This window comes from Bufo gargarizans, chromosome 9 (assembly GCF_014858855.1).
Source record: "Bufo gargarizans isolate SCDJY-AF-19 chromosome 9, ASM1485885v1, whole genome shotgun sequence".
Lineage (NCBI taxonomy): Eukaryota > Metazoa > Chordata > Amphibia > Anura > Bufonidae > Bufo > Bufo gargarizans.
This window is the reverse complement of record NC_058088.1, coordinates 42,112,993-42,131,959: the sequence shown is the minus strand read 5'-3', so window position 1 is coordinate 42,131,959 and position 18,967 is coordinate 42,112,993. Positions and strand designations below refer to the sequence as shown.

The window sequence follows — 18,967 nt, the reverse complement described above, 5'->3', positions numbered from 1 at the left end:
CACACTGTGTGCTGTCCGCATCTTTTGTGGCCCCAATGAAATGAATGGGTCCGCGCCCATTCCGCAAAATCCATTTATGCACACGTGTTAATGGACCCTAAGGCTGTGTTCGTACAGGTGCTGCTTTCTGTTCAAACAGCTGATCAGTGGGGGTGACGAGAGCCGCTCCCATCCCTCCCCCGCTGATCTGATATTGATGACCTATCGTGAGGCTAGGTCATCAGTATAAATAAAGCTGACAACCCCTTTTAATGCTGCAGCACAGATAACAAAAATAAGCCTGAATTGTTTTTGTAGTTGCCTATGTAAAGAATGAAAACTTAAACTTTATCAATATGCAAAGCAAATATATTGTTGCTTCTCTTTGTATGGAAGAGCGAAGACAGATCTGAAGACGATGAGGACACCTGCGATGTAGAGAATAATCAACAAGGTTGGTCAAGCTAGTGTCTGGCACATCAGGTCAATTTTAGTTGCTTTTTGGAGTAGGTGAACATCAGTTGCTGGTGGGTTGTATCGGGAGTAAATCCTGTACCCTCCGTGTATACATGCACTGGAGCGATAGATCTTGATGACAGTGAAGAAAGTAAGGGTCATTTTACAATTTTCTACATTTGTAAAAGCAAAACACGTTAGCACAATGTAATTCCTGTGTCAAAAATGACCCATACGTCAGCCAGCCATAACATTAAAACTGAATAAGATTGGACCTTGTGACTAGTAGTGAGACAAAATCGTTAAAAAAAAAAAAAAAAAGTCATCTTGGGCGATAATTGCCTTATTTCCACTAGTCTGACTTTGTAAAAGAATTATATGTATTCCATTTTATTAAAATCCAATGAGCCCTGCACTATCTGTGACTTAAAACACAGCGCAAAACAATGTCTGTTTGATATGTTGTCCCTATGTACAGGTGAAACTCGAAAAATTTAAATATTGTGCAAAAGTTCATTTATTTCAATAATGCAACTTAAAATTAGAATTTTGTGAAAAGGTTCAATATTCTAGGCTCAAAGTGTCGCACTCTAGTCAGCTAATTAATCCATATCCCCTGAGCAAAGGGGACCTGAAAACTATGACTTTGGGGTTTCATAAGCTATAAGCCATAATCATCCAAATTATAACAAATAAAGGCTTGAAATATCTCGCTTTGCATGTAATGAGTCTATCTCATATGTTAGCCCTTAGGGGCAGCATTATCTCCATTCCCAGAAGCATGAAGCAGGGCCCCATTCTTAAAGAGGTATTCCAGGTATATGTTTCCCCTGCCAGGCCCTGCTACTTACTAATGTACTTGCACTACTTTTTCTTTCCCTCTATGGAGATTGGGATAGTGGTCCACTGCACCCTCTGTGGAGACTGAATTTCCTCTGACATCATGACCAGGCCTCCCATGATGCCCTCCTTAAGAATCCACGGCCGAATGGTCATGATGTCCGATCCATGTGACCTTGGAATGGGCTGGTTGACACGCTCAATTCCCATGCAAGATAGGCGGAGTCCACTGTCATATCGAAGCTGCGTGGGTGGAGACAGCAAGGGGATGATGGGTGGTGTAGTGGGCAGATTTTTCAGCCCAGGGAAGGGTGTAATAGGCATGTACATTTCTGGCTGATCTTGCCGCGCGCAGCAGTAAGTGTTGTGGCTGCAGCTCATCTACGCCCACAACCCAGAAGTTTGGGTTGTAAATAGTGGTGCGCAGAAGGAGCACAACCCCTTTAAGACAGATGTGGAACCAGCACTTGTTGGACATTACTGGTATTTCATGTGCTTTTTTCCATTGGGGGACACAGACCATGGGTATAGCTTGAGGTATTAGTAGGAGGGACACTATGCAAATGAAAGAGCTCCTCCTCCTCGGGCTATACCCCCTGACTCCACCAGGAGAAGCTCAGTCTTTGCTTAGTGTCTGGTGAAGGAGATTGACACTCTCTGATTCTACTCCTTTTTGTTATTTTTATTCTAGATGGGGACACAGGTCGGCATGGCGCCTTCCTGGTCCCCCGTGGAGTGCCCGCCGCCGTCTTTGGGACGTTGCCTGGCTGCCTCCATTTCCCCCCAAGAAGATAAGTGGATCCGGGCTCGACCTGTTAGCTCCGGCATCCCACCAGCCTTCTTAACCCCCGCTTCACTGTGTTCGGCACTGGGGGACATGTTTTCAGGAATCACAGGGAGTGGAGCGCGCGATTTTTTCGCGCTTCTATGACGCGGCCGGGGGGCGGAGCCTAGCGCTTCGCTCCGGCGGCTTCCTCCGTCTGCTACAAAGGTTCCCACGCTCCTATCCGCTTCTCTCTGAACAGCAACACCTTTTCTTTTTTCATGTGCAGCACCATACTGGTCCACAAAGGTATGTGTGGTATGGCATCTTAACTCTATTCAATCTGCTTCTCTCTGAACAGCTGTGTATGTGTGTGTATAAATGCCTTGCTTCTGATGTGAACGATCTCTAGTTCGATTCCCAGAAGACACTTTTAAGGTTTCTTTTCTCTAACTAACTGCAACTGTAGATTCTTGCATAGTTGTTATCATGCCTAAGCCAAGTCACCTTCTCAGGCTCCAATGGGGTCCTGTTAGACCACTGGTGTTTGTGCCTCCTGCCCTGGCCCTGGACAGGATCTCCTTCCTGCCCAACCCAGCTCCTCAGGCAAGCTGGTATCTCAGTGATAAGGCTGTTGCCCCAGTCCAGGCTTTCTGAGTTCAAACCACTTTCAGCCTTTTTTAAAAAAAAAAAAAAAAAGTGGGAAAAATGTTTATTTCTGTCCCAGCAGAGCTGGCGGTACCCGTTTGGGCATCTGCCAGGTCCTGTGCGACGGCTGATTTGGCCTTAGTCGCCAAGGCAGCCATGTCCTTTTTGGACCCTATGGCAGTTGCCAATCCAGTGGCCCCTACCACTCCGTCTCCCCGCAGTGGTTCCCGCTGAGGTCGCCTGACTAATAAGAGGCAGCGTGAGCGGTAGCATCCATCTTGGATGACTCCGTTTTCCCCCCTCGTCTAGAGGTGTGTTCAGACGACTCTCCCTCCCCCTAAGGAGCGCAGGTCTGAAGGGGGATTGTCCGGCTCGGACGAGGTCATGGAGCGGGTCCCTCCGCCTAAGCTCCCCACGTTTGGCGGACTTAGTAGCGGCTGTCCGTGACACCTGTAATCTCCAAGGGGATTCTCCTCTACGCGGGAGTTCCCCCCTTTTTTGTTTTCTGTCCAAGAAGCCATAGGTTGCCGCATTTTTTCCTATCTATGAGGAATTTCCGCGGTCATATCCAGAACCTGGGACAGGATCATCCTTTTACGACTGAGCAGTGTGGAGGGCTGGTCTTCTCCCCTAGGGTGGATCCCCCAGTGTCCAGGATCACGGCCTTCCCTGTCCTTACCGGCTCCTCTCTGCAGGACGTTCTGGACAGGCGCCTAGATTCTCTCTCAAGAGCCATTTATCTCCGGCGGGCACGTTAGGTCAGTGTTCTCCCCAAGTGTGGTTGCAGCGCCACCACCTGAACCTGGCGGCACATGATGCGTCTACTGACACACCGGATTTGGTTCTCAAGGTGTCTGTCTTCCAAATTCCTTTGCGAGGCTTCCATGGACATTGATTCCCTCTTTACCCGCATTGCAGCCCTCTCGGTCATTCTGCACAGAGAGGTTGGGTTGATAGTGTGGGACGCTGACGCTTCTCCAAGTGTCCCCTTACTAACCTCCCCTTTGAGGGTTCCAGGTTTTTTAGGGCTCAGCTGGATGAGTTCTTCTCTACCGCTATCTGGGGGCAAGAACTCTTACATTCCACACTAACGTCCTTTTCGAACCGGGTCCTCCGGTTCCAGTACCAGTCCTTTCACTGCCCCGCCGCTGGGGGGGGCTACAGGACTCCCGCAGGAACCTCCCCCCTTCAAACCCCAGCCGTCATGGTGTCCAAGGATGCAGTCGGCCTCCCTGCTACTTCCACAGGTTTGGAGGGCTCATGTTCAGAAACGCCTGGGCTCTAAGAATTGTAACGTCGGGTTACAAGATAGTTTGCCATCCAGAGATCCGAGGCGCGGAACGGATCCCCCGGAACGCTGGATGTAGTTTCTTCCCTTCTGGAGCAGGGGTATTATTACCCCGGTTTCTCCAGAGGAACAGGGCACGGGTTTCTTTTCAGACCTGTTCATCGTTCCAAGGAAGGAGGAGGGGTCGGTGCGTCCGACCCTGGATCCGAAGCTGCTAAAATTTCTCCGGATAAGGAGGTTTCAATTGGTATCCCTCCGATCCGTTATTGTTTCTCTTCTTCAGGGTAATTCCTCGCGTCCGTAGACTTCCAGGACGCCTGTCCGGATGGCCCGATCACAGAATCTCACAACGATTCCTGCGCTTGCCATGGGTGGCCGACTCTATGTATTTTTGTCGCCCTCCCTTTTGGATTAGCGACTGCCCCTAGGGTCTGTACCATGATCCTAGCGCCTTTGATGGCTCTTCTTCGCACCAAGGACATTTCTTGGCGTCCGGATCACTGTTCAAATGAAACAGCTCGGATGGTTGATCGACTTCCACGATCCTTCTCCTCCCGTCCCTGAAGCTCTCCTTCTGGGGATATTTTTGGATGCCTTGACCGAGAGATTTTTTTCTTTCAGACTACTAGGTCTTCTGGATCCAAATGGCGGTGTCGCACCTTCTGCGCTCCCTGTGTCTCTCCTTTCGGGGGTACCTGCGGGTCCTCGGTCTTGTGGTGGCCTCTTCTGAGGCCGTACCATATGTCCAGTTTTTTCTCACACTCTGTCGCCGCGACAGGAGATCTTTCCCTCTGGGACGAGACCTCTCGTGGTCTGTACGCTTACATCTGCAGGTGGTGCGTTCTGTTCAGCCATCAAGGTGGGACCGCAGCCGGACAGTGATGCGGGAAGTAAAAAAATAAAAATAAATAAGATTCTGCTGTGGGCAGAGTCGCACGTTCCGGTGTGGCCAGCAGTATTCATTCAGGGAATAGGCATCTGGGCTGCGGACTTTCTAAGTCAAAACAAGGTGGAGCCAGGCGAGGGTCTCTGCATCCGGGTGTCTGCGATGACGTGCGGGCAGGTGGTGCCGTCCGGATGTGGATCTGATGTCGTCATAGGTTCAACAACAAGCTCCCAGGTCTCCGGCTCGCGCCCGAGGTCCGAAGGCGTATGGGGTGGACGCACTGGTGTCTCCGTGGCAAGTCTTCAGCCTCCTCTATGTCTTCCTTCCGCTTCTCTTCTGTCGAGGGGTCTACGCAAGATTGCGGTGGATGGGATTCCGACCGTCCTCATCACCCCAGAGTGGCCTAACCGCGCATGGTTCTCGGACGTGGCTCGGATGCTGGCGGATGCCCCATGGCTTCTTCCCGACAGGGAGGTTCTACTGTCTCGGGGTCCTCTCTTCCTCCGGAGTCTACGGTCTCTTCGTTTAACGGCGTGGCTGTTGAAACCGCCATCCTGAAGAAGAGGGGATTCTCGGATTCGGTGGTTAGAATCATGATCAGGGAAAGCCGGCTTCCTTCCGGTTTACTATCGTACCTAGTAGGCCTTCATGACTTTTTGTGAGAACTCGGGGTTCCCTCCCCTTCGCTTTTCCATCCCGATGGTGCTGTCTTTTCTTCAGTCCGGACTTGAGATGGGACTGTCGCTGAGTTCCCTGAAAGGTCAGGTTTCGGCGCTGCCGTCCTTTTTTCAAGGGTCCCTTGCTCTTATGGGTCCTGTGAAGGTTTTTCTTCAGAGAGTGGCACATTCGGTTCCCGTATGTTCCCCTTTTGCCTCCTTGAGATCTCAATTTGGTCCTGCGCGCTCTGCAGACGGCCCCCTTCGAACCTCTGAGAGAGGTCTCCCTGACCTTTCTCACCTGGAGAGTGGTCTTCCTTGTGGCCACATCTCCCATCAGACGGGTGTCGGAGCTGGCCGCTCTTTCCCGCCAGGAGCCCCTTTCTAGTTTTTCTCCAGGATACGGTTGTGTTCCGTCCGGTTCCCTCCTTTTTGCCCGAGGTGGTCTCTTCTTTCCACCTTTAGCAAGGATCTTGTCCTGCCCTCCTTTTGCCCTTCTCCGGCAAACTCCAGGGAACGCGCTCTACACTCCCTGGCTGTCGTCCGGGCCTTGGAAGTGTATCTCACGGCTACCGCTTACGTCCGCAGTTCTGATTCCTCCTTGTGGTTCCTGAGGGACCTCGTAGGGGTCTGGCGGCCTCCAAGGTCACTGTGGCGCGATGGATCCGCTCTGCTGTTGTCGCGCTCGTGTTAGGGTTCCCCCGGCACGAAATGCCGCTCACGCCACTAGGGTGGTGAAGGCTTCCTGGGCAAGGCGCAATCGTGCCTCTGCGTCTAAGCTGCGTAAGGCGACCACCTGGTCGTCCTTACGTTCCTTTACGAAGTTTTATCAGCTGCATCCCTGATGCTGTCTTTGACCGCAGGGTTTTACAGGCTGTGGTTCCTGTTTGACCGTTGGACGTTCCTCCTGGCGGTGCTGAGATTTTTTTCCCACCCCATGGACTACTTTAGGACGTCCCATGGTCTGTGTCCCCCAATGGAAAAAAGCACGATAAAAGGAGATTTTTGTGAAACTCACCTGTAAAATCTTTTTCTCGTCTCTTCCATTGGGGGACACAGCTCCCACCCATTTGGTCTGTTGCAGGAGGGGTCTTCAATTCAGTTTTTGCTTATGGTTGGACCTTATGGCTTGGTCCTATGGTTTCCATAATTTTTTTCTTGCTCCTTCTCCTACTGCTTGTGCAACGCCTGAGTTCCTCCTGGTGGAGTCGGGGGGGGGGGGGGGGGGGTATAGCCCGAGGAGGAGGAGCTCTTTCATTTGCATAGTGTCCCTCCTACTAATACCTCAAGCTATACCTATGGTCTGTGTCCCCCAATGGAAAAGATGAGAAAAAGATTTTACAGGTGAGTTTCACAAAAATCTCCTTATTCTGTGGGTATTCCGTAAATGTCCAGGTGGGACAACCCTTTTAACCATAGGCAAAGTATCACTATCCATGTTAGAATGGAAATCCATTAGAGCCAGAAGCCAACAGTGAGATTCCAGGAGGTCTGTCTTGTACATGTTTCATTATAGTCTATTCTCTGGTACTTGTCTTTTAGGATCGGTCAGTGAAGATGACCTTTGTGAGGATGCGGATACACCCTGCGAAATGGGAGAAGAAACAGCTTCTCAGGATTTGTTGTCCCAGAAAGCTGCACTGGTGGAAAAAGAGGAATTATTTATTAATGGCGACCAGCCAGACACTGTGGAGAAGATTAATGGACACTCATCAGACACTGCACCCCCACTAGAGTCCAGGTCAGTGGAGATGTGTACATACTGAAACCTGTTAACATTGTAATAGGGTTATTACCAGAGGACCTGCGCCTCTCCAGAATGGGGGCAACCAGCTGACACATCCAAATAGGGAATGGATAAAGATGGGGCCTTGCATGTACACTGCTCGCTTTCCATATATTTATATGAGAATTACGGATGCGTTTGAGACCTACACCTATCTGATGTGTATGGCCATTAATGTCACTAATGGGAAACAACCCCTTAACTCCTTCCCGACACATGACGGAATAGTACGTCATGGAGGCAGGTGACTTGCTGCATTTTGACGTTCTATTACGTCATTGTGATCGGGCGGGCTTCAGAGCAGTCCCTGATAACTGGACCCCTGCTGTATCCGCCGGTATCACTGTAAAAGCCGATGCCGACGGATTAACCCCTTCTATGCCGCGGTCAACGCTGACCGCGGCATAGAAAGTGTTTGTGGCAGGTGTGGGAACACATCGGGTCCCCACTCTTCTGTGGCGGGGACCCGATGGGTGAGACTTAGCCCGATGCCTTGCACAGCATCGGGACCTGCCTTCTACGGGTGCCCAGGAGACCCAGCCTCAGGCCCCATCTCCTAGGCAACCTGTTAGTGTATTACTCAGTGTAATACACTAAAAGGCAATGCATTACAATACAGATGTAGTGTAATGCATTGCAGAGTGGCTCAGACCCCCAAAAGTTGAAGTCTCAGAGTGGGACAGAAATAAAGTTTAAAAAAAAGTGGAAAAAAGTGTTTTTAATAAAAAATTTAAATAAAGTTTCAAGTAAACAAAGAAAAAAACGCCCCTTGGCGTGAAGTCTCTACAATGGGGTAATTTATGGGTGATTTCTACTATGTAAGGCTACTTTCACACTGGCGGTTTGGCTTTCCGTTTGTGAGATCTGTTCAGGATCTCACAAGCGGTCCAAAGCTGATTAGTTTTTCCCTAATGCATTCTGAATGGAAAAGAATCCGCTCAAAATGCATCAGTTTGGCTCTGTTCCGTCTCCATTTTGTTTTGTAGGCGGACACCAAAACGGCGTCCGTCTGACGAAACTGAGCCAAACGGATCCGTTCTGACACGCAATGTAAGTCAATGGAGACGGATCCGTTTTCACTGACAATCTGGCACGATAGAAAACGGATCCGTCCTCCATTGACTTTCAATAGAGTTCATGACAGATCCGTCTTGGCTATGTTAAAGATAATACAAACGGATCCGTTCTGAACGGATGCAGACGTTTGTATTATCTGTACGGATCCGTCTGTGCAGATCCATGATGGACCCGCACCAAATGCGAGTGTGAAAATAGCCTAAGCCTAACAAAGTGACTTCAGTGGGTTTTGGAAATTTTCTTAAAAATTTTAAAGATTGCTTCTAAAATTCTAAGCCTTCTAACATCTTAAAAAAATGACGTTTACAATATGATGCCAACATAAAGTAGACATATGGAGAATGTTAAGTAATAACTATTTTATGAGGTATCCCTTTCTGTTTTAAAAGCAGAGAACTAGAAATTTTGAAAATTGCTAATTATATTTTTTTTATAAATTTGGGATCTTTTCATAAATAAAGGTGAAATATATTGACTTAAATTTATGACTGTCATGAAGTACAATGTGTGATGAGAAAACAATCTCTGAATGGCTTAGATAAGTAAAGGCGTCCCAAAGTTATTACTACATAAAGTGACACATGTCAGATTTGCAAAACATGGCCTGGGCAGGAGGGTAAAAAATGGCCCTGGGTAGAAGGGGTTAAACCTTTCCAAGTTTCACTTTTATAACAATGATATACATAGACAACAATACAGCATACCTGTGCAGATGAGATGAATAAAAATAACATTAGTAGACGCAAAGTTCTTGCTGCTCCCGAGCTGTATTCCTCCAGTATCTGCACCAACATTCTCCTATTCTAACATTATCCAAACCTTTTCTAAAAGAATGTCTGAAGGAGATTTATTTGACCCCTGTGTATGGACAACATCATTCCTGCGATATGTGTTTCTATACGAAGCTATCCCCCCTTCTGAAGCTGGAATGTCGCTTGGTAAAGACCCATGTTTTGTAGGGATGCTGATGTCCATGCTTGTTTCCTGAAGACTTCATTTAATGGGTGAGAGCCAACCCGCTGGGACATACGGAGTATGTGACTATTTAGGTGATGACAGTGCTAATCCATTTCAGAAATATATTCTTGCCGTTTATCGAAAAGCATTGTGGAAATGCTGAGTAAACTTTCCCTCAAAATTAGAGAAGGCTAGACTGCAGGATTCTGCAGAGCAGATCTGGCTATCATACAGTGCTTATAAAATATAAAAGTATGCTGATGACTGTATCTTCATTTCTCGCCCATATTCATTGGGGGACACAGGAACCGTGGGTATAGCTATGTCCTCTAGGAGGCGTTGACACTAGTAAAAGCTGTTATCCCCTCCCCTGGCAGCTATACCCCCTCCAGTCTGGAGAGAGAGAGCTTCAGTTTTAGCTTAGTGTCTGCAGAAGGCAAGACCTCCCTGCCTTATGCAGGGCGGCTTACTTAGCAGATTCTTTCTTTTTTATTTTTCCTTTTTCCCTTTTAGGTTTGGGAAACAGTCGCCCAGCCTCTCTGTTATCCCGGGGAGCGAGGCCGGTGTCTGAGTCCCTCACCGCTCTACCTCCCCACAGAAGCAAAAGGAGGACCAGGGCAGCCCAGCTCCCCTGCTTCCTGCCAGCCAAGGGGTCACCTAGATCTGCCAAGAAGAAGACCCTCCCGCCATGCCAGACACCTGCCACTCCGGTGCCAGCATCTCAGGAGGTGACCCTGCTGGAAAAGGTGACCTTGCGGGTCCACTTAGGGAGGGTGAAGAGAAGAGGATGAAGATGAGGTGAGTACACGGGACTAGGTAAGTATGGTTAACCCTCTCCCCCCAACCTCCCTCTCTCCATTGGCAGCATTGTTTTTAAGGTCTGTAGGGTTAATAGGCATTGGGCCCCACTTATAATAGCCCAGGACTCCTAAGGACAGGCTCCCTCACTCCCCCTCGGTGCCAATGGTTCTAGGCACATAGGGGGTTAATTCTATGTTCCCCGGCTACTAGCCAGGACCCCTCAGGATAGGCTCCCTCATCCCCCTCTGTGCATTTCCATGTCCCCCGCCTCACATCAGGCGGCCGAACAGGCAGGGAGGGGAGCGGATGATTTTCCCGATATCCGACGCCATGATTCGCCCTTTTCGGAAGCAGGCACCATGCGCCGCTCCGAAAAGGGTTAATGCCAGCGAGCTGCCGCGAGGCTTACTGTCATGGGGCCGCGGAGTGTAGTTCGGCCAGGCGCCGCAAAGGTTTGAGCCCCGTTTTTTCACTGGGTCGTTCGGTTTATAATTGGTTTACAGGTGTCCCGAAGGGGGGGCGGTTCCCTCCAGCCCTGTGTTTTTCTCCTGGCCCACTGGGCAGGCTCTCCCAGCCAGTTTGTGCATCTGTCAACCTCTGCCGATCATCTATCCTCCGGCCGACCGGCAGGGCTTCCTGGTCGGCCGCGCATCACACCACTTGAACCCAGCTTTGTGGCATGCATAGGCCGCAAAATTCCTCCCCGGATATGGAAGGGGGGGGAGGGGGCAGAGTACTGGCGCGAATTCTCCCGCCTAAAATGTCCCCTGCCCTCAGCAGCCCGGTGAGTCACCGCCCCTGGTCTTTTTACCCCTTCCTGGCCGGCCACTTCTGTTAGGCCAGTACCGGGTTTAGAAATGCAGCATTTAAGCCCTTCCTGCCTCTTATCCAGCCTTATCACTGCTGGTAGCTCTGTGGTTATGCCTTACACCATGTCTAGGGTGTCTGTGTTCAAAAACCCCTTTCAGACTCTAAAAAAAAAAAAATTTGTAACATTAACCATGCGGTACCAGACTGGGTCTGTGCTCCTTTCCGGACACAGGAGGAGCAGCTGTTGGGTTGATATCTCTCCACCAGTGCAATACGGTAAAGGACCCCTGAAGGTTCCCAACTGCCCTCTGGGGCTGTTTAGTTGATAATCCTTCACCTGCGCAATCTATCGGAGGACCTCTGACAGTTCACAATCCACCCTCCTGGGTCGTTTGGTTCATAATTCTACATCGGCGCATTCCAATGGAGGACCTCTGGATGTCCCACTCCACCCTCCGGGGTCGCTTGGTTGATAATTCTCCACTTGCGCACTCTAATGAAGCACCTCTGCAACTTCCCAATCCACCCTCCATGGTCGTTTGGTTGATAATGCACCGCCTGCGCAATCCGATGGATGGGCCTCTAGAAGTTCCAATTCCATCCTCCGGGTAGTTCGGTTGATAAGTCCCCGCCTGCGCAGTCCGCAACTGCCGGGGGCGAGATTCTGAGGGGTAGACCTACGCGCAAGCGGGCCACAGCAGGACATCTTTTCTCCTTGAATATCTCCGTACCCCCACCCTTCCTCCCTGGGTCACACTCAGACACACCCTCCCTCCCAGGAGAGGGTCCGTCCGAGGGGGAAAATCACTGACATGAATCCGAAGCAATCTCCAAGATTGCGTCTACGGTATCCAGCAGCACTTGTCGTATGCATTACCCCCTTCCTTAGGCGGAGTAATTGCACTACTACTGGATATAGTACTTGCCTTTATACATTTTCCACTGCCATTGGTGGACTAAGTACAATAACACTGGTTTCAGTGCTGGACGTATATTTTCCCCCTTCTGTAGGTGGCGAAATGCCATCTCCGCTGGGTTCAGTACCTGCCGTATACATTACCCCCTTCCATAGGTGGCGTGATGACATTGTCACTGGTTACAATGTGTGCTATATGCATTACCCCCTTACATAGGTGCAATAATTGCACTCCCACGGGGTACAGGACTCGCCATATTAACTAGTTCCCGCCGTGGGCATTAATCCCCCTTCATAGGTGGAGTATTTTCCCCACCACTGGCTTAAGTACTTGCCGTATGCACCACCTTCCATAGGTAGGGTAATTGCACTACCAGTCTCGACTGTCGCGCTATCCCTTTACATAGGCGGAGTGTTGCACATCAACGTGCTTCCTGTTGCATTACCCTCTTCCACAAGTGATCCACTAGCGGGGGAATGATTAAACATCTTAAGATGCCTTAGCTTATTCGAAGTGGGACGTAGCAACAGTTGGTACCCGCGGGTGCCCGGTACTCCTTATCTAGTGGTATGGTATATGGGTGCTGAGTGGATACGGTGGCTATTCCACATTGCACCCTTCTTTCCTTGGTTCTGGTTTTGGGCATGATTATATCATCTTCTGCCTTCTCAGGGGGTTACCTAGCATCACTTATGTGTCCTTTGGGACCCCCCATCTTCATGAGCCTCCTCTGTTCCAGTGGGTCATGATATTGTCCGCATCAATACGTAGTGCATACACCATTGCACATATATGGCACGTACGTTCCAGCGAATCGAGTGTTTCACTGACTCTGTATTCTCTATCCACCACTCCTCCTTCTCTGGGAAGGTGGTTATGCTGGCACTCTGGTTTAGCTACTACAGCGTGTTCTCCTCCACAGGTGCAGCTTTTACGCTAATTCTAGAGTTCGTAGTCGCTGCAGTGGGGCGTCCCCCTCTGGTAGGGGTCCTACCCTGGTGCTAGCTTTGGCAGTTGCTCCTGTTCAGCGCCCTTCCAGGTAGAGTTTTACGGTAGCTCTACTTCACTGGAGCGGTATGGTACATGGCTTCTACGGACAGTCTCAGCCTCCGCCTCAGTTTTGCGTGCTGACGGGCAAGCGCTGGCTACTGCTGGGGGAGTGGTATTTGCGTTACCACTACATACTAGGGTTCTTATTGCACAGCTCCTTCGTCAGGTGTTGGACTCTTCTAGCACTGCATTCGTGGCCTCTATGGGTGGCCCCTCCTCTTCTGCGGTATTGGGCTAGCAATACAGTGTGACCCCCCCCCCCCCCCTTCCTGGCTTCCTCCTCAGGCGGAGTTTTTGCACGGCCACTATATACTTGGCTACTTCTGTGCCAGTCTCAGATGGGGAATGGGCTTAGACCTAGCCTATTCTTCTCCTTCTGTCTTTTTCCTCCTCTGGCTCATGATTCATAGCCAACCCGCAAGCCTTGGTAGCTTCTGCGTTACTACCTTCCCTCATCTGCATTGCACAGGGCATTCGTTCGGTGGCCGTCCATTTCCAGACATGCTCTAGTCCCGACTGGTGGACTGTGTCGATCCTTCCCACTACACAAAAGCTTCCCTCCTTCTCTCCAGAGCAAGAGATCCGGAAGCATGCGGCATGGACCTCCTGATATCCCCTTGTCAGGAGTTCTCCCTACTTACTTGTTCCCCCTTTCCCACTCCTACCGGGGTTCTACGGAAGATCTAGATGGAGGGTATTTTGACGATCCTAGCCTCCGGATTGGCCCGTACCCCGACCTCGTTCTCCTCCTAGGAGACATCCCTTGGTCACTGCCACTCAGACAACCTTCATTCTCAAGGACCGGTCTTCCATCAATTATTTAAGGTCTCTCGTTTGACTGTGTGGCTATTGAAACTGCCATTCTGACGCGAAGAGGGTTTTCGGCAGTCGTCATCCACACTATGATTCAGGCCAGGAAGCCTGCATCGCCCAGGATCTATTATAGGACCAGGAGGTCCTTCCTGGGCTTCTCTGAAAGCCGGGACATTCCCACATTCTGTTTTTCTCTCCCCACGGTCCTGTTGTTTCTACAATCAGGTTTGGACCTTGGGTTACCCTTAGTTCCTTGAAGGGTCAGGTGTCGGCGCTTCTGTCCTGGGAGACACCGCTTTCCAGCGTCCCCTGGGCCATATAACCTTCCTTCAGGTAGTAGTCCATACCGTTCTTCCATACCGTCATCCTCTACCGCCTTGGGATCTGAATATAGTCTTCTCAGCGCTCCAGACTTCTCCTTTGAGCCCTTGCAGGAGATCTCACTCCGACTCCTTCCCTCACTGTCTCTCTCCTTCACACCCTAAATGGAAAGGAGTTGTGCCATTTGGATGTTGTCAGGGCTCTGAAGATTATTAGCAGCCTTCAGTTCCTTCCGACGTACGGACTCTTATTTTTTTTTTTTGTCATTCTGGAAGGTGCTTGCAAGGGATTGGCAGCCTCCAAGGTGGCAATCGCACGTTGGATTCGGGCTGCAATTGCAGAGGCACACCACTCCCAGGGCCGGGTCCTGCCCTTAGGTGTTACTGCTCACTCCACCAGAGCAGTGGGCGCATCTTCGGCTCGGAGGAATCGTGCTTCGGTTGCACAGTTGTTAAGGCGGCTACTTGGTCCTCCTTAGGCACATTCACAAATTCTACCAGGTGCATACTTGTGCATCGGCGGACGCTGCCTTAGGCCGCATGGTCTTGCAGGTGGCAGTTTCTTTCATGCCTGCCGGGACGCTTGCTTCCATAGGTCTGTGGTTTCCTTTCCCCCTGTGGACTGCTTTTGGAAGTCCCATGGTTCCTGTGTCCCCCAATGAATATGGGCAAGAAAAGGAGATTTTTGTAAAACTTATCAGTAAAATCTCTTTCTCGCTCTTCATTGGGGGGACACAGCACCCACCCAGTATGGTTGTTCGACCACAGTTGTGGCGATTGCTGGTTAGAACCCTGCTATGGTTCCTTGACATTGTTGGTGTTCCACGTTTTTTCGTTGGTTAACTTGTCTCTCCTACTGCGTGTACACAAACTGAAGCTCTCTCTCCAAGCTGGAGGGGGTATAGCTGCCAGGGGAGGAGCTAACAGCTTTTACTAATGTCAACGCCTCCTAGAGGACATAGCTATACCCACGGTTCCTGTGTCCCTAATGAAGAGCGATAGAGAGAGATTTTACTGGTACGTTTTACAAAAATCTCCTTTTTTGGCTTCAGTCGGTTCTGCTTCAGCTAGTTGGTGATTTGACTGTTCCCTTCCCTGCAGAAAACAGTGTAAAACAGCTGGCTGATCTTGAATATGGTATATCTCTATCTCTATTTGCTACATTTTCCTTACTGTCCCTTTTACACAGGCAGAGGACCGTGGCATTTATTGGGAATGGGCATTTGTCTGAATGCTTATTCCCAATAATTGCCCTGTGTAAAGGTTCAGCTGTTTTATATCTCCTATGCGGCACAGAAAATCATTTGCGGTCTCTCCCTCTGTAAGCCTGGATGTGCTGCCCACAAACAATGACTTTGTATGGGACAAGCAATCGTATCATTCAGTTCATTCCTAATAATTGCCTGTGCATCAGACATGTGTAAAAGGGCCTAAGCCGCTTTCAGACCAGTGAGTGTCACGCTCCGGACTCGCAGCGCAGCACCCGGCCTGAACTTCCAGCGCAGCCGGGGTCCCATAGCATTATATTGATTTATGATGCTATGTAACCCTTAGAGGTCTAGAATGTATTGGATAACTGACATAATGCTGTCAGTGTTATCCAATACTTTTCAGAACTGCAAGGGTTACATAGCATCATAAATCAATATAATGCTATGGGACCCCGGCCGCGCTGGAAGTTCAGGCCAGGTGCTGTGCTGCGAGTCCGGAGTCCCTCGCTGGTCTGAAAGCGGCCTTAAATGTGTATTCTACGATTTTAATATTGTTGGTCTATTCTCAGTAGAGTTCATCCATATCTAACCAGTGGGGTTCAGACACCCTACACTCCTGCTAATCAGCTGTTCCTACTAGCGCCAGAACTACACAGCTATGTCCACTGTAACATTGAAGGAAATGGCGGAGGCGCTGCAGTAACCGCCTCCATTCACTGCGCAGTGGATTGAGCTGTATAGTTATGGCATCGGAGTTACCTGGGTACAGCTGATCAGCCGTAGTGTCGCGGGTCAGACCCCCACCTAGGAAAAGAATTGTGAGCAACTGGTGTAGAGTTTTCTCATGCCTGATATATCCATATCATCCCATTCCAGTCAAGCAACAGAGGACAAAGCTGTAGTGAGCCAAGATGAAATGCATCTTAATGACGATAACACTTGTGATACCGTACCAAAGCTGAATGGAAAACCTGCAACGTGGACATTTGAGGAAATAATTGACTTGGGAATCCATTCCAAGCCTAGCAATTTGTCTGATTCCATTGCTATGGATGGCTGTGATCAGGGCCTCATCGAAGCTGCTACAATTCCCCCAAAGTTAGCTTTTGAAGAAGGACAAATGAATTCTTTGTAGGCAACCATTGGGACTGCTGCAGGTACGTTTTTTTTTAACTAGATTATACAATACAGCAAATAAGGATACATATACATGGAGTCATTTTAGTAATGAATCTGCATTACATGTGGTAAGAAATGAAGGCTGGCGGCCACAAGGTTATGGTGTTTTAGAGATTTGTTAATGTGAGGATTCCCCAGTATTTGTTTAAAATTTGAACTGGCATAGCTGTCATGGATTTATTAACTGAATCTATATTACTAGTGTGAACAGAGCCCCAATTTCATACTACATCTTGGTAGGGTTGGAGCCCAGTTTCTGTGAAGCTAATATGTAGTTTAAAAATGGGAATTGCAGATGGGCTTATCCTCCAGGTTAGTGTTGAGTGAGACGAGCTACGGATGCTTCATCTGAAGTCGCTTCGTTCAAAACTTCAGAATAATATTGTATGGAGATCCGTCTCCGTACATTGTCTCCATACATTCTTAGAATGTATGGGCCCTGATGAGTCAAAGTAAGTTATTCGCGAAGTCAACCCCTTAACGCCCAGCGCCGTACATGTACGGTGCGCTGATAGGTCAGGTGCAGGAGCTGGTCCGGCAGTCACTCTTAGCCAGACCCCTGCTGTATGCGCCGGCATCTGTGAAAACACCAATGCCGGCGCATTAACCTTTGATGTGCCGCAGTCAGCGCCGACCGTAGCACGTGTGATGTCCTTGCGTGGATCAGAGCAGCTATTGAGTCCCCGCGCTGCTGTGACGGGGACCCGATGGCAGGGAAGGCAGCCTGATGCCTTCCATGACAGCCTGTGAGATCCAGTCCCCTGGATCTCACAAGCAAGCAGGCTGAAGTGTATTACAGTGTGTAATACACTTACAGCCAATGCATCACAATACAGAAGTATTGTAAAGGGGATCAAACCCCCAAAAGTTGAAGTTTTCCAAAATGGGACAAAAAAGAAAGTGAAAAAAGTAAAAAATAAAAGTTTTACAAAAATATTAAAAGTTTCAAGTAAAAAAAGCGTCCTTTTTCCCCAAAATAAAGTAAAAAAAAAAAAGAAAAATAGGGAAAAAAAGAAAAGTAAACATATTAGATATCACCGCGTCCGTATCGACCGCTCTATCAAAAATATCACATGACCTAACCCCTCAGGTGAACAACGTCAAAAAAATAAAAATAAAAACTGCTACTTTTAGTGATGTCACTTTACATCACTAAAAGTGCAACACCAAGCGATCAGAAATATGTATGCCCCCCCCCCCCCCCCAAATCATACCAATCTAAAAGTCACCTCATCCCCACAAAAAATGAGCCTCTACCTAAGACAATCTCCGAAAAAATAAATACTATGGCTCTCAGACTATGGAGACACTAAAACAACATGATTTTTTGTTTCAAAAATGCTTTTATTGTGTTAAATGTATTAAAAAAATTGAAAAAAGTATACATATTAGATATTGCCACGTCCGAAACGACCTGCTCTATAAAACTACCACATGACCAAACCCCATCGTAAAAAAATAAAATAAAACTGTCAAGCCATTTTTTGTCACCTTCTTCACAAAAAGTGTAATACAAAGCGATCAAAAAGTCATATGCACCCCAAAATAGTGCCAAACAAACCATCATCTCATCCCGCAAAAATGATACCGTACCTAAGACAATCGCCAAAAAAAAACTATGGCTCTCAGATTATGGAGACATTAAAACATGATTTTTTATTTATTTATTTTTAAATGATATTGTTGTGTAAAACTTAAATAAATAAATAAAGTAGACCTAGTAGGTATTGCCTTGTCCTGAACGACCTGCTGTATAAAAAGACCACATTACCTAACCCCTCAGGTGAACACCGTCAAAACATTTAATAAAAACTGTGCTAAAAACATTTTTGTCACCTTACATCACTAAAAGTGGAACACCAAGCGATCAAAAAGGCATATTCCCCCCCCCCCCCAAAATGGTACCAATCTAACCGTCACCTCATCCCGCAAAAAATGAGCCCTTAAGGCAATTGCCCTAAAAATAAAAAAAACGATGGCTCTCTGGCTATGGAGACCCTAAATATCATTGTGTAAAACTTGCATAAATAAAAAAAAGTATACATATTAGGTATCTATTATGTAAGCCACACCAAGTGACTTCAGACCTGAACTGGTCGTTTAAAAAGTGGGATTTGGGAAATATAAAGTAATAACTATTTTTGGAGTTATTACGATCTGTTATAAAAGTAGAGAAATTTACATTTGGAAATTTGTAAAACCACTTTAAAACTTTGAAAACAAGCGCGGCTTTGGTTCCGACTGGTACCTCGTAACTGAAGCCAAGTTCAGTTTTAAGTTTAAGGGCCCATTCACACGTCCGTAAGCAAATTGCGGATCCGGCAATGTGCATTCCGCAATTTGTGGATCGCACATCGCCGGCACTATAATAGAAAATGCCTAATCTTGCCATTGCGGACAAGAATAGGACATGTTCTATCTATTTTTTTGCGGAAACGGAAGTGCGGATCCGCAAATGCGGATGCAGACTGCACATTCTGGCCCCATTGAAAAATTAATGGACCCATTTTGCGGACGTGTGAATGGACCC

At 48.4% G+C, this 18,967-nt stretch overlaps 1 protein-coding gene across 9 annotated transcripts in view; it reads left to right on the top strand.

The window, feature by feature from the left end:
• The window catches only part of MAP7D3 (MAP7 domain containing 3), a 120,573-nt gene that overhangs the window by 98,868 nt on the left and 2,738 nt on the right, over positions 1-18,967 (top strand). For all 9 annotated transcript variants that reach the window (XM_044306218.1, XM_044306216.1, XM_044306213.1 and 6 more), the window contains 3 exons: positions 376-433; positions 7,059-7,257; positions 16,135-16,415. In XM_044306218.1, the coding sequence (XP_044162153.1) occupies positions 376-433; positions 7,059-7,257; positions 16,135-16,393 (516 nt within the window). In that variant the 3' untranslated portion in view covers positions 16,394-16,415. The remainder of the gene's footprint in view (positions 1-375; positions 434-7,058; positions 7,258-16,134; positions 16,416-18,967) is intronic.